At 38.8% G+C, this 16,208-nt stretch overlaps 1 protein-coding gene across 1 annotated transcript in view; it reads right to left on the minus strand.

Moving 5' to 3' along the window:
• The window catches only part of ccdc141 (coiled-coil domain containing 141), a 95,402-nt gene extending 80,753 nt beyond the window's left edge, over positions 1–14,649 (minus strand). The window contains exons 1-4 of the mRNA XM_052029793.1: positions 14,548–14,649; positions 14,173–14,295; positions 1,646–1,837; positions 1,376–1,484 (exon numbers count right to left, since the gene is read on the minus strand). Coding sequence (XP_051885753.1) covers positions 1,376–1,484; positions 1,646–1,837; positions 14,173–14,295; positions 14,548–14,649 — 526 coding nt within the window. The remainder of the gene's footprint in view (positions 1–1,375; positions 1,485–1,645; positions 1,838–14,172; positions 14,296–14,547) is intronic.
• Positions 14,650–16,208: the final 1,559 nt, after the last annotated feature.

Consider the following 16,208-nt stretch of genomic DNA (forward strand, 5'->3'; position numbering starts at 1 on the left):
AAGAATGAAGGATGATGATCTTATTGAAACATATAAGATCCTAAAGGGGCTGTTTTCACTGGTGGAAGAATCTTGAACCAGGGAATAGAATTTCAAGATAAGGGGCTGGTCATTTAAAACCAAACTACATAGAAATTTCTAGGGTGGTGAGTCTCTGGAAATCTCTGTCCCAAAGGGTTGTGGAGGCTAGATCATTTGAAATATTATTATAGAATCAGAGAATCTCTAAGTGTTACAGCACAGAAATAGGTCTTCTGGTCCATCAAGTTTGCACTAACCATCAACCACCCATTTAAATTAATTCTACATTAATACTATTTTTTTATTCTCCCTACATTCTCATTTAAAGTGGAGTTGGATAATTTTTTGAAAGACGGGGGAATTGAGGGCTATGCGGATCTGGCATAGAGGAATTGAGGCCTGGGGTAGATCAACCATATCATATTGAATGGTGGGGCAGGCTTGAGGAACCAGGTGGCCTATTCCTCTTCCTATTTTCTGGTTTCTTGTATTATATACAAGCCAGAACAGGATTCAGTCATAACTCAAGTGTGCCAGGCTTGCTATTGAAAACTGATAACCAATAAGGGGAACTTAACATCATTAAGAGACAGAAAAAATGTGCAAGAAATTCAGTATGCAGGCAGATAGTTTATCTTCCTTCAGCTGAGACAGCAATCATGTTATCTGTACATTCCCTATAAATTACGACACAGCTGTACCTCACACCAAAAGTGGAATTAAATTACAATTATAGAATATTAGTCAAGCTGCTGAACTATTGCCTGCATAGATTAATATGTTTTTCCCTGAATGTATTCTTTATCTTCCTCTGCCAGCTTAGACCAATATAAAAGAGATAATGTAAATAAGCTACTTCAATTTACAATATTGAACAAAGCCAAATGGTTACATCTCAATGAGTCCAAGTCTGCTTGTTGATACCTTTCTCAAATAGAATGTCGAGGAAACAGAAAGACAGAAGATTGAGAAGTGTGGAAAACAAAGTAACTTTGCACCAATACTATAGCTGTAGCATAAATCTACTTTTTCACTCTTTTGACAAAAGGGTCCTGACAGAAGATGACTGACCTGAAATATTAACTCTGTTTCTTGCTGTACAAATGCTGCCTGACCTACTGAGTATTTTGAACAGCCTGTGCTTTTATTTCAAACTTGCAACAATTTTAACAGCTCACTTTTGTTTCATAATTCTTATGTCTTACTTAGTCTGTCAAAACACTGTCAAAATAATTTAAAGAAGGGAATCACAGACCATAATTTCATGGCTAGGGAAAAGGGTTGCAGTTAACCTCCTTCCCCGTCTCCTTGCCAATTAAGAATACTTAGAACAAAATTCAGTGCAACTACTTGCCTTTCTTAAGCTGTTGATGATGATAAAGAAGTTGCTTTAAAGATTCCAGGTCCTCAAGTATCTGAGCACTGTTCAGAAAATCTTCAGCTTCATCAATTTTTATAGCAAACTAAAAAGTATACTTCTTTTAGTAGAATCAACTTTAAGATGTGGCTTCAATAAAGAGATCATTAAGCAATACAAAATGTTACATTGATGATTTAATGTTAATTTTTTGATCATAAATTTGCTTTTATAGTTTGAAATCACATTTCATTACACATTACTGACCTCCAAAGCTTGATCAAAGAACTCAGATGCCATTTTCAAAAGTTTCTTGCGATTTTCAAGCAGTTGGTTGAGTGCTTTCCAGTTCTCTCCCAGTGTTTTTCCCATCTCATCATACAATTGACTCTGGTCTTTATGGGCCTCTGCTGTTTCGTCAGCTTCACACAGCAAATCCCTAACACCTTCTTCATGTGCCTGTTATAGAGAAAGACAATAAAAAAATTAAATAATCAGTTAAAATTGAAAACAATTTCAATATCCTACTTTTTCCCTAACCAGTTTGGTTATGACTTTTGAATTTTTATTTCCCAAACATTGTTTTTGACTGGAGCAACTGATTCAGCCTCACTCTGTGAAAGGACAGGTATTTATTGTCAAGTAAGACTGCTGATCTAGTGTTGAATTCAATAGTCTCACCAATTAAATATATCTGGAATAAGAAATACTGTCAGTAAGGGAAACCACGACCTATCAAATGTTATAAAAATATCTTATTCAATAATGCCTAAAAGTGAAGGAAACTTACCATCCTTATCTGGTCCTGCCTATATTTGACTCCAGATCAAGTAAATTTACTTTCATTTTTTGAAATTACATTTCTTTTACTGATTTCTGACCTCAAGTTTAATTGAAGACTTCAGGGGCCATTTTTAAAGTACTGCACAAGAGTTAACAGGTTATCTGTCAAGGGCAGGTATAGATTAGCAGTTGGCAGTCATTCAGCTGCTTATCATTTAAAATCAAAAAAATGCCAGGCCAAGCAGCATGTGAAGGGGGAAACAGGCCTGGAAATCTGATTGTGCAGTTCCAAGTTTTGAGATGATACGCAATTCAATTTCAATGAAAAATAAAATTTTTATTGAAAATCAGGGATTGTGTGCAATTTGCACAGTCCTTGATTAGTGTTCTGGATCTACCACAAGCTTTATGAAAGCACAATAGAGAACACCAGACAGGTGCAATGAATGCCACTGCATGCCACTCCTGTAATTAAACATAAATGTGAATTCCATGCAGTCCATGGGCCATGCATGCAACAGCTGGCTTTCAATGTGCCTGTGAAGCCTCCTTCTATGCAATTTCAGCACATCCCAGACAGGTGCTCAAAATCCAACATTAGTGGTTCTCCTTTAAATAAGAACTTATTATTTCTACCCAAGCCTATCCCATAACCAGCAGTCCTCCATCCCCTAGAGATCCTATCCAGCCATCGTGATCCCCTGCAACCAACTCTCGCCCTGTTAATTGGAGCCTACTCTTCCAACCTTCTTCCAATGCCCCACCTCTCCCAGCACAAGCTTTAAATAATTTCCTTTGTGCATTTGCAGACCATTGTGAATTACTGAATTTTCTTGTGGTTGTCCCTTGGTCAAGATATTTGTTGGCCTGCTGTGAGCTAAATGAATAGTGCACTTTTAGAGGCTGAGAAATTTAGAGTTATGGTCTCATTGTGGACACAAAGCGTAAGTAATGATTCAAAGATATGAATTTCATTTCTACCACAACCACCTGGGAATTTAAAATCAATGATTAATATAAAGGAATAAAAAGCTACAATTAGTAATATGACCGATAAACTTACCAATTGTCTTACAAAACACCTGTGTTTCAGGGACGGAAATCTGTCATTCTTACGTGCTCTAGCCTGCATTTGATTATGGACCCAACATTATGGTTGACTCTTCAGCTGCCCTCAGAAATGGTCTGGCAGGTTACTCGGTTCAGTGGCTAATCAGGGATTTATAATAAATGCTACATTTTATCCTGATATGAAAACAGAAAATGCTGGAAATATTCAGGTAAGGCCACATCTGTGGAAGAAGAAACATAGTTGACAGAGTTTCTCTTCCCACAGATCTGGTCAGTATTTCCAGCATTTTCCATTTTTATTTTAGATTTCCAGCATCTACAGTTTTTCTGAGTGGCATTTTATCATTCAGCTACAGACTTAACATTTCAGTTAATATCTATTCATCAGAAAATGTTAGAAACAATCAATTAAGAAACAGAGAAAGCAGGGAATGTTGGGGGAATGGGAAACAAAAGGGAAGGCTTGCAGCAGGATGAAAGGAAGAAGGAATTATGACAAAACAGAAGAGGGTGCTATTGGAATGTAAATAGGAATAGCAGAATTATCTGAAATTGTTGAATACCGAGTCCTAAAGGTATAAAGCACATTACACCCTTCACGGCTTAAATTGAGCCTTGATGGAACTGTATAAGCAAGTCAAAGAAAGAGAATGTGAGTTATTGGAGAATTAAAATAACACGTCACTTGGAACTTACCACCCCACTTTCAGAGTACTAATATCTTTCAAAAACACAATTTCATTGAATTTCCATTAATAAATGCAGCAAAAAAATTCTTCCGCTCTTCCCAACTTTCAATTTCCCTTTGCACAATAACTGGTGGCACAAAACCATAAGCATAAACTCATCGACAGAGGACCCAACCATTATAAGGTAAATACAATGATCTCTGCAAATGTTTGCATTTCAACAAGACCTCTAATGAAAGCTGGGAGCATCAGATAGTCAAGTGGTAATGTTGTGGACTCCAACCTCTGAGATTGTTAGTTCAAATTTTCTGAGGAAAAAAGTCTTCAAGTATTGTCATGTTGGATCAGAATAAAGTGTAATTTTCTATTAAAGGCAAATGTACTTTCTCCATTTTATCCAATTTAACTTGTGAAAGTTTCTATTTCTTTCCCACATTAAATAAGTCATAATTGAGCTGGAAGCATGCAGTTTGTCTGCCTGGTAATTTCCTCTGCTGACGAAATGATGATTAATTAGAACTTTGACACATTCCGGGTAACAAAGAGTAAATTTTTAGTCTCAAGCCTTAAATTATTATATTGGTTCCATGCATTAGGCCAGTTTTTAAATTATTTAAGACATAGATTTGCTTATAGAAGTTGTCATCATGGTAACCACCAATAAATACAGGGATTGTGAATCATCATCAATCATAATATCTACAAGCTAAATTTGTGTTAACAAAATTTATGATTCATAAATAAAAGGCTTTGCACTCGCCAACAGCCACTATTATAATTTTGATGTTCCCACAACTCTTAAATCCATTGTAACCCTATTTCTGCAAGAAACAAGCAACTTCTACATTACAATGACCAAATTTCTAAAGAATGCCGGTGTTCCAGTTCTTCGTAAGTAGTTACATTTTACGAGGAACTAAACAATGAACAGCTGGTATTGTGTCAGTTTAGTCATGCATTCCAAAGAAAACTTTGCAGATAGCCAAACTGTAATTTGCAATACCATCCATTTTAACATATAATCTCAATCTAGAAAAAAGATTATTGAATGTTAATAACATATGTAGCATATGGGCAGGATTAATTTCTGTGGAATTGTGCTACATATGTTGTAATAAATCTATAATTGTTTCAAGTGCAAGAGTTTCAAAACTATCTTTCAAACAAATGGTTCAGTTGTCAGTAACAAAGATGGAAACAACATGGTTATCTGCAAATTCTTCTCATAGTTCTTGTATCATTTTACATTTATGTATGTATAATAGCCCATTTTAAATCATAAAATAAATTTAGATGAAAAAAAGACTATTTGGCCCAACACACACAAAATGCTGGAGGAACTCAGCAGGTGAAGAAGCATCTATAGAGGGAAATAAACAGTCAACGTTTTGGGTCAAGATCCTTCATCAGGACCAGAAAGGAAGAGGGCAGAAACCAGAAATAAGACGGTCAGGGGAGGGGGAGGAGCACAAGTTGGCAGGTGAAAGGTGAGTCCAGGTGAGAAGGCAAAGGTAGGTGGGTGGGGGAGAGGGATAAAAGGGAGTGATGTAAGAAGCTGAGAGATGATAGGCAGAAGAGGCAAAGGGCTGAAAGGTAGAAGGAGGAATCCGGTAGGAGAGGACAATGGACCACGGAATAAAGGGAAGGAGGTGGGGAATAGATAGGCAGGCCATGAGGGCAGGGGAGGGGAAAGAGAAGGGGTGAGGGGGGCCACAGGAATGAGGGAAAACAAAGGTGGGGGGGAAGAAAGGGGGGGTGAAAGGGGTGATGGGTTAGCGGAAGTTAGAGAAATCGATGTTGAGGCCGTCAGGTTGCAGACTACCAAGGCGAAATATGAGGTTTTGCTCCTTCAACCTGTGTCTCGCCTCAACGTGGCAGTAGAGGAGGCCGTGGATAGACATGTCACTATGGGAGTGGGAAGTGGAATTGAAGGGCTAGCCACCGGGAGATCCTGGCTTTTGCGGCAGACAGAGCGTAGGTGCTCAATGAAGTGGTCACCCAATTTGCGTCAGGTCTCACCGATGTACAGGAGGCCAGACCAAGAGCATCGGATACAATAAATGACCCATCTGGCCCAATCGAGCTTATCTATTTGAAAAGAACATTTCATATTCATTTGTCTTTTTTCAAAGATTCTCAGTGTTTTTGACTGTTATCCAATTAAAAAGTCAGTTGACTGAACTTCCAACTTTTTAATAAAAGATTCCTGATATGGATCCTAAACTTATTTATGGCCCATCAAGTTTACGCAGTTTTCCAGCAGGACGATCCTATCAGTCCCATTCTCCCTTCTCTTGTTCACCTGTGGTCACACATGCCCATGAACTCCCCCTTTGATTCTTTTTCCCATTAACCTACGCTAAGGGATAGTTTACAGTAGCCAATTAACCTACTGGCACTTCAATGGGAAGTGAAAGGAAAATGAAGCACCTGGAGGAAACTCACCTGTTCATAGACAGAAAATGCAAACTCCACACAGACAGCACCCAGAGCTATGAGGCAGCAACACTAACCCATTATGTCCTGCTGCCATTCTGTGTTTCAGTGTTCTGACCTCCTGGCTAAGCAAGTTTGATTGTAGGGATTTAAACAAGATGAGTGCAATGATTACCATGGGCATTGAGTACAAGCAGTGACCCGGTGGCAGGAAAATCCAGGTCAATATCCTGAAATTGCAAATGCAGGTAAACATTTTGGATTTTATAAACATGGAGCTTAGAATGCAGGTTTCAGAAGAAAAAAATAAAAAGGAATTCAGCTGCATAAAAATACTGTGTTCAAAAAGCAAAAAAAAACCCCTGCAGATGTTGGAAAACTGAAATAAAAACATAAAAGGATGGAAATATGCAGCAGGTCAGGCAGTATCTGTATTGCTTTAGTCACTCCTTTATAGTAAAGACGATAAAGCACACATTCAACAGAATGATGTGAGGAATACAAAAGTTATAGGTAGAAATAAGACTACTTCCACTGTTACAGAGCAGGCCATTAAGAGTACAGTTTCTTTTCCTCACCATGAGGGGAACATATTTATTCCCTCATGTTATGATGTCAATGTTGAAGATTGTCAACTTAAAATGACTGACAAGAAAGCAATATGTAGGGTAATTCATTTTATCAGCGATTTTTAAGAACATTGATTATTTCTTTGCGACAAGGTGTCTGAGACAGTTACAATTACATAGTTTAAGAGAAAATAGTTTAATAGTTGAAATAGAGGAAGAAAGGTTATGTCGAAAATGAGAGAAAGTGGGTAATGTTTTTGATTTCATGATTGAGATAAAGCAATGCCCCAAGACTAAGTTCTGACCAAAGTAATAGTCTTAAGTACTTCTTTAAACATCTGCATCATTGTGCTTTGCATCTGTTTACAGAAAATAAATAAGATATATACTTCTCTTACGTAGCTTATTTCAGTTTAAATCATTGGTAGTTTAAAGTCTGGTACTTGTGAGAATGTATTACCTTTTTTTTTTGCCTTGATAAAAGCAAAATAATTGAACTGATCTGATTGGAAGGTAGTCCTATAATAGCAGATTTTGAAAACTAGTGAAGAGTATATTGGAGAAAGCACAGTCTTCCCAGCGAATTTTTGCAAAAATAGATTCTAATGTTATGGAATGGATCATTTTTGCAATTTGGCCATGAATTTGAGCCCTGGCATGTTGAACACTATACAGCCATAAATACAGAAATGTTTCCCCTCCATTTTGCCCCAAGGGTCTGTGGCCAAATCTATCTGCAAAGTAACCATTAGGCACCAATATGAATGTTGTGCTTAAACAAACACAGAATCATAATCCAAATGAGAAGGTATTTCTGAAAAGATTGCCAAGTTATGGACCTTCAGACTAATTTGCAAAACCTAAATTTTCTGGGATTAAATAGATTGCTGGCTGAGCGATGAAACTGGGCAGAATTTGCCGAGTGCATCCAGGAAAGTTTTCTGAGACAATTTGCAGATGGCACATAGAGAAGGGGCTACACTAGACCTCCTCTTAGGAATGAGGCTGGGAAATGGCTGATGTGGCAGTGGGAGAGCACTTCGAGACCAGTGACCATAATTCTATTAGTTTCAAGATATTTGTGGAAAAAAATATCTGGTCCACAAGTAGTCTAAAAACTGGTCCACAAGTTAAAGTCCTAAATGAGGTAGGGCTAATTTTGATGGCATTAGACAGGAACTTGCAAAGATTGATTGTGAGAGGCTGTTAGCAGGTAGTCTGACAAGTGGAAGGCTTTTAAAAGTGAGATAGGAAAAGTTCAGGGCTAGCATGTTCCTATTAGAGTGAAGGCCAAGACTGGCAGGATTAGGGAACCCTGGATGATAAGGAATATTGAGGCCCTAATCAAGAAAAAGGAGGCATTGTGTCAGATGAGACAGCTGGATCCTAAAGGTTACTAAAAGTACATTAAGAGCAAAAGGGTAACTAGTGAGAGAGTAGGTCCAGTTAAGGATCAGTGCGGTAATCTATGTGTGGAGCCATGGGAGATGGATAACGTCTTAAATGAATACTTCACACCTGATTTTTACCGTGGAGAAGGACATGGAAGCTGGTGAGTTCAGGGAAGAGGACAGTGATATCCTGAAGTGTATCGACATTACGACGTAGTAAGTGTTCAAGTGCATAAAAGTAGATAAATCCCTGGGGCCTGATCATGTGTTTCCTAGGACATTGTGGGAAACAGGGGAGGAGATTGCTGGAGTCCTGGCAGAGATTTTCATATCTTTATTAGCCATGGTGAGGTACCAGAAGATTGGAGTATGGCTAATATTTAAGAAGGACTTCAAGGACAAGCCAGGGAAATACAGACCAGTGAGACTTACATCAGCGGTGGGAAGGTTACTGAAGGGAATTCTGAGGAACAGGATTTATTTGCAGTTGGATAGGCAAGGGCTGATTAGGGACAATCAGCATGGCTTTGTCCATGCGAGATCACGTCTCACAAATTTGACTAAAATTTTTGAGGAGATAACCAAGAGGGTTGACAAGGGCAAGGTGGTGGACATTGTCAACATGACTTCAGCAAGCCTTTGACAAGGTTGTGTATGGTAGGCTGGCCCACAATACATGGGATCCAGCGTGAGATAGCAAACTGGACACAAAATTGGCTTGGTGGTGGGAGACAGAAGGTGAAGGTGGTAGTGGAGGTTTGCCTTCCAGATTGGAAATCTGTAACCAGTAGTGTGCAGGAGGGATTTATTTTATATATATATATATATATATATATATATATATATATATACACACACACACATATATATATATATACACACACATATATATATACACACATACACACACACATATACATATCTCAATGATTTAGAAGATAATGTTGGTGGCATTTATTAGTAATTTGCAGATGACACCAAAATTGCTAGTATAGTGGGCAGTGAAGAAGGATGTTTAAGGTTACAACAGGATCTCGATCAAATGGAAAAGTGGGCAAATGAATGGTTGATGGAATTTAACTCAGACGAGTACGAAGTGATGCATTTTGGGAAGTTAAACCAGGCTAAGACATACACAGTGAATGACAGGGCCCTGGGAGTGTTATTGAACAGCAAGACCTTAGGGCACAAGTACATAGTTCTCTGAATGTGGCAACACAGGTAGACAGGGCGGTAAAGAAGGCATATGGTTTGCTGGCCTTCATCAGCTGGAGCATTGTTTTGATATCATTTTACAAACTGTACAAGTCATTGGTTAGGTCACGCTTGGAGTATTGTATGCAGTTCTGGTTGCCACGTGAAAGGAAGAATGTGATTAGCTAGAGAGGTTGCAGAAAAGATCCACAGGAATTTTGCCTGGACTAGAGGGCTTGAGCTGAGGAGAGATTGGATAGGTTGGGACTATTTACCCCAGAGCAAAAGTGATTGAGAGGTGACCTTACAGAGGTTTATAAAATTATGAGGGGCAAGGATAGGATAGATAGTCACAGTCTTTTTCCCCCAAAGTAGGGGAGTCTAAAACTAGAGGGTTTAAGGTGAGAGGGGAAAAATTTAAAGAGTGATGGTGGGTATGTAGAACAAGCTACCAGAGGAGATGGTAGCAACAGTACAATAAAACATTTAAAATACATTGGGACAAGGAAAGATTTAGAGGGATATGGGCCAAATGCAAGCAAACGGGGTTAACATAGATAGGCACCTTGGCTGACATGCGTGAGTTGGGCTGAAGGGCTTATTTCATGTTGTACAACTCTATGAATCTCTATGAATCAGTGGTTTGCAGCTCGTTCCAAACTTATTGCTTCAGGTAACATTCAGACCACCTCAACCTTACAGAAGTGATATTACCAGAAGAGCTAAAAAGGAGAAGATATTCCAGGTGGCAGACCTCTGTGCAGAAATTTTATTGTTGTTTTTAAATGTACCTAAATTACTTGTTATTTGTTCTGCATTGACATTGTGTGAACATACAGTGAGAAATACTTCTATCACCACTTGGATTTTAACTTGTCACTACTTGCTTGATTATTTTAAGTTCCACTAGTTTGAGTTTTTACATCCAATCCTGTATTTGCTCCACCTGTCCATTGGGTAAGAATGGAGATGATGAGGGAGCCAAAGAAGCAGAAGTGGGTGTTGGGCAAAGAGGAGGATGGATGGAGAGGAGTTAGTTGGACCTGCAGGGAGTCAATGTACTGTTTGATCATTAAAGGGAGGAGGAGGATTATGTTAAATTGCACAGCTAGGAAGTGGCTGTGGATATATTGACCATTCAGAGGAGGAGGGAAGTAATCGGTGAATAATATTCACAAGGAAGTAGTTCTGTGCTTCTAAATTTGACCAGACCAAATCATCATGATGAAAACACTGCGCAGTGGAGGGGTGATATTTGATGGGAACATTTGAAAATTATTTCAGCCACTAGCAAGAGATGTACAAAAAGATGATGTGCTGTGAAATTATGGTTACGGCTGACGCTGCACTGAACAAATTTTACATTGATATGCTACCTTACTGCAGCTCCATCCTCCTTCTTACCCAACACCCACTTCACTCGACAGAATTAGGACATTAACAAACAAAATTTTACACATACCCATGTAAGGAGCTATTAGGATAGGCAACCAAAAGCTCAGAGATAGGTGTTAGGGCATAAGGAGAAGAATTAATAAGGGGGAAACAATTAGAAAGGGAATTCCAGTCCTCAGGGTCAAGCCAGCTGAGGATAACTGGCTTCTGGTAACTGATGTGCAAGAGTCTAATTTTGACGGCTGGTATTGCTGGAGAAAGTGAGACACCACCAAGAGGTTTGAAATCAAGAGTGAGAATATTAATCTTGCGGAGTGGCCCATCTGGCAGCCACTCAGGTATGCAGACAGTGAAGTGATGAAAATTAGAATAGAGGTTTCTCTCAGCCCACTTACAACCTTTCTTCCTCCCTAGTCTGACCTGGTAATTTTTTGTTCAGATGCACACGTTCCACCAGTTTTTGAAAATACCTGTAGCAATCGGAACAATCCCAACCAAAGATCCCCATCCTCCCTTGTAAACATGGTACATTGTTGGTATGGTGATACCAAGGCTTCACAGCACCCCTGGCTTAACAGTCAACATTCCAGTAATGCAATCAGTTGTAAGTTACTTGTGCTTCCCACTGACCTCTGAATTAAGTTCCCACTCACTTTTTGAATGTACCATGAAGAGAACTTGCTGGATGAGGCTTCAGCTTCAGCAGCAAAGCCCAACACTGCAGCAAGAACTTCAGCCCCAATAGTAAAGAACACACTATTTGCCTTTTTCCTTACTTGTTTTGCTTGCATGTTTACCTGATGCATTTTATTTTATTAAGATTCCTCTGTGAAGCAAAACTGAGTAGTTTCTCACCATTTAAAATATTTGATATTCTTTTTTTCCTACGAAAATTAATAACTTCACAATTTCCCACATTATATTCCGTCTGCCACCTGCTTGTCCACATGTTCAACCTGGCAATGCTCTTTTATAAACTCTTTGCATCTTTCTCATGGTTCATGGCACACAGTGCAGAAATTGCAGGGGCCTTGACAGAGATATTTAAAATGCCCTTAGCCACGGGTGAGGTGCTGGAGAACTGGAGGATAGCTAATGTTGTTCAGTTGTTCAAGAAAGGCTCCAACAATAGGCCGGGAAATTATAGGCCAATGAGCCTGACACCAGTCATGGGTAAATTATTGGAAGGTATTCTAAGGGACAGGATATATAAGTATTTAGATAGGCAGGGCCTGATCAGGGATAGTCAACATGTCTTTGTGCGTGGTATGTCATGTCTAACCAATCTGAAAGAGTTTTTTTGAGGAGGTTATCAAGAAGGTCGACGAAGGAAAGGCAGTGGATGTTGTCTACATGGACTTTAACAAGGCCTTTGACAAGGTTCCACATGGAAGGCTGGTCCAGAAGGTTAAGTCGCTTAGCACTCAGGATGAAGTAGTCAATTGGCTTAGCGGGAAAAGCCAGAGAGTGGTAGTAGATGATTGTCTCTCTGACTGGAGGTCCATATCTAGTGGTGCGCTGCAGGGATCTGTGCTGGGTCTGTTGTTGTTTATCATCTATATTAATGATTTGGATAATAACGTGGTAAACTGGATCAGCAAGTTTGCAAATGACACCAAGATTGGTGGCATAGTGGACAGCAAAGAAGGCTATCAAAGCTTGCAGTGTGATCTTGACCATCTAGGAAAATGGACTGAAAAATGGCAGATGGACTTTAATGCAGACAAGTGTGAGGTGTTGCACTTTGGGAGGACAAACCAGGTTAAGACTTACACGGCGCATGGTAGGGCTCTGAGGTGTGCAGTAGATCAAAGCAACCTGGGAATACAGATCCATAGTTCATTGAAAGTGGTGTCACAGGTAGATAGGGTCGTAAGGAGGGCTTTTGGCATTTTGACCTTCATAAATCAGGGCATGGAGTACAGGAGTTGGGATGTTATGTTGAAGTTGTACAAGATATTGGTGAGGCCAAATTTAGAGTATTGTGTGCAGTTCTGGTTTTTACGTACAGAAAAATATCAATAAGCTTGAAAGAGTGCAGAGAAAATTTACAAGGATGTTGCTGGGACTTGAGGACATGAGTTATGGGGGAAGGTTGAATAGGTTAGGACTTTATTCCCTGGAGCACAGGAGAATGAGGGGAGATTTTATAGAGGTATACAAAATTATGAGGGGTAGAGATAGGGCGAATACATGCAGGCTTTTTCCCCTAAGGTTGGGTGAGACTAGAACTGGAGGTCATAGGTTTAGGGTGAAAGGTAAATATGACAATAATAAACCAATACCAATTTAAGGGGAAGCTGAGGGGACACCTCTTCACTCAGAGGGTGGTGCAAGTGTGGAATCAGCTGCCAGCAGAAGTGGTAGATGCAGGTTCAATTGTAACATTTAAGAGAGGTTTGGATAGCTACATGGATGGGAGGGGTTTGGTGGGATATGATCCGGGTGCAGGTAGATGGGACTAGACAGAAGTTCAGGCAATATGGACTAGATGGGCCAAAGGGCCTGTTTCTGTGCTGTAGTACTCTATGACTCTTTGACATCCTGCCCTTGAATCATCAGCAAGCTTAGAAACATTACACTCTGCCTTTTCATCCAGGTCATTAATACAGATTGTAAATGGCTGAGGGCCCAGTGGTGATCTTTGCAACAGCTTGCCAATCTGAAAAAGACCTATTTATTCCTACCACTATTTCTGCTGTTTAACCAATACTGCAACTCTGCTAATATATCTCTCCTAATCCATGAGCACTTGCTTCATGTAACAAATCTTTTGTGCAATACATTAGCAAAAGCCTTTTGGAAATTGAGACATGTTTTGACTTGAAATGGCAGAAAACTCTGTCTACCCTTTAACACAGCCAGCCATATTGGAGGGAATGTGACCAAAGACAGGGATACCCAACAAAGAACAAAATTGCTTGCCTGATCCATGCTGATGCAATGCTCTCCAACTAACCTTACCAATCCAACTGGATTCAATTATAGTGGAACCATTGTGATCATAGCATCCAGATTTTCCCTTCCTAAATCTGTACTCGCAACACAAAAGTCAATGGTACAACCAAATGACAGTAGCTCTTTCCTACGGTTTTATTTTCTCTCATTTAATCTCATGAGCATGTATTTTTCTGTGTCAACAATTAATACAGATTTGGCTTTAATGTTAGCTTTGGGTGGAACACACATACATAGGTTAACTTCAGAGCTTGTGTGATATGAATCCTGCCAATTAATGATTATCTGGGCATACTCTGTCCCCTTACCTTCAGTTTAACTAGAAGGATCTCATGTTCATTCAGTAATTTCTTGGTTTCATCCAGATTACTGCCAATCTCGAGTAGATTTGGTTTTGATTCAACAAGCTGAAGTTCCACGCACATCCCAGACTGAAATAAAAAGAATAATTATTTGACAGATCAGGATGGCCATGACTCTTACTTTGAATTGTTGTTTTACATATAATCAAACTGTAATGAGTACCTGCAAAATGCTTAAGGTTAAAACTTTGAGAAAGCCACTTAATGCAGAAGCATGTAGACTTTTATGTGAATGATCAGCCAAATTCAACAAAGTTCAATTCTCTATATCAAAGAACAATAAAAGCACAGCATAGTTAACTTTAAAAGGAGAAAACTTGCCTTTAGTATAGCTACTACAATTCTTGAGTCTCCTGTTTGGACAGCTACTGTACTGACAGTCGTTGCTGAAGGTCGACGTCCAGAATCACTTTCACTGGACATATCTGCAACTCCACTATTCATACAGCAGACAGATTAATCCAACAAATAGAATTTTTCAATTAAATGTAAACAATAGGCTGTTAAATAACATTTAAACAATAAAGTTGTATGTTCATTACTGTATATGTATTCAGGAAAAGGGCTCAGCTAATACTGGTTAAGTTTCCACAGCAGAGAACAGCTAGTTTAAAAATAGAGTAAGACAGCATGTGTTGTATCACTGCTTTAGGAAGCTGACACACCCCTATTTTGACAGCAATAATCTGTCAGTTCTGTTCCTTTATCAACAGAGAAACATTGAATGTGGTTCTCACAAAATAAAGTGACCTTGGAAGACCAAATGGAAACTAACAACTTGAAGAAATTTATTTTGTTCCACAGTAAAAGCTGTAAACATAAAGTTGTCTCATGAAATGTTTACAGATGAATTTTGTGAAATCAGTAGTGTTGACATTGTTGCAGTCAAGTTTTATTTCTGAGTTTATAATTAATGTTTTAATGTACAAAAAGATATGAGTTAATATAACACACGATTGCACGTTCCATTCCGAGAAAATACAAGGCAATACAAGAATATACGGACATCCAAACCCAATGTTACAATTTACATCTTACATAGTTACATTGACATTAGTTTTGCTCAAGTGGCAACTTTCTTTTACAAATGAGCAGAATGCTACTGTACTAACTAGAATTACACAAGCGTTTTTGGTTTCTGGAATTAGTTACCAGTAAAAATTCAAAGAATTTTTGGATGTGAAAAAGCTGCTGGTCCAGCCCTACTTCTTCAAAGCTTCAGTTTCTAAATCAAGGGAAGTGAATTTGGAAATCACAACAAATTGCTGTGCACAAGGCAATTACAAAAAACACAATGGCAGGAGTTAACATTAATATCTTCGAATGACAATTTTGGTTCAATTGAAGAAAAGTTGATGTTGGAAATAAAAATACACAGCTACTGAGTAGTAAATTCCAATATAAAGTTGAGAGCTAAATTTGAACATTATTTTTTGTAATTTTGTTGAAATAGAGTACTACGCCTTCAGAGTACATCTTATAAACTCTGTTCTTGTCCTGAGAAAGCCTGTACCAACACTGAATATCTAAGCATTCTTTTTGCAGCATTGTGCCTCTTTGAGGCTGATTTTAAATATTTGAAATTGATATTAACCAGGTGATAATCGTCTCAAGACAGGCTTAGTACTAAATTATAGTCCACTTGCTGCCATTTTTAAAGAGGCCTTCCAATGGACAGCTGAAGAGCTTAAATGTCAAGGTAGCAAGTTGGCTGGTGCAAAATGGGATAAAGAATTCTAATTAGAACCAGAATTTCAATTTTATGGGGCACATGAAGGGATATTTGCCACACTTGATCCATTCATGTGTCCTGTCTTTAAGCAAACTAATGCTCACTGGTTGGTTAGTGATCACTTCTAGACTACTCAAAGTTATACCTTTGTTGAGCCCAGAGGGACAGATACGCTCCTCTTAACTCCACAAATGCACTGCTGGCCACTGCATGTTATCATCTTCTACTTCACTTCATCCCTCATCAGCTA

This window comes from Pristis pectinata, chromosome 1, assembly GCF_009764475.1.
Source record: "Pristis pectinata isolate sPriPec2 chromosome 1, sPriPec2.1.pri, whole genome shotgun sequence".
In the NCBI taxonomy this organism is placed as follows: domain Eukaryota; kingdom Metazoa; phylum Chordata; class Chondrichthyes; order Rhinopristiformes; family Pristidae; genus Pristis; species Pristis pectinata.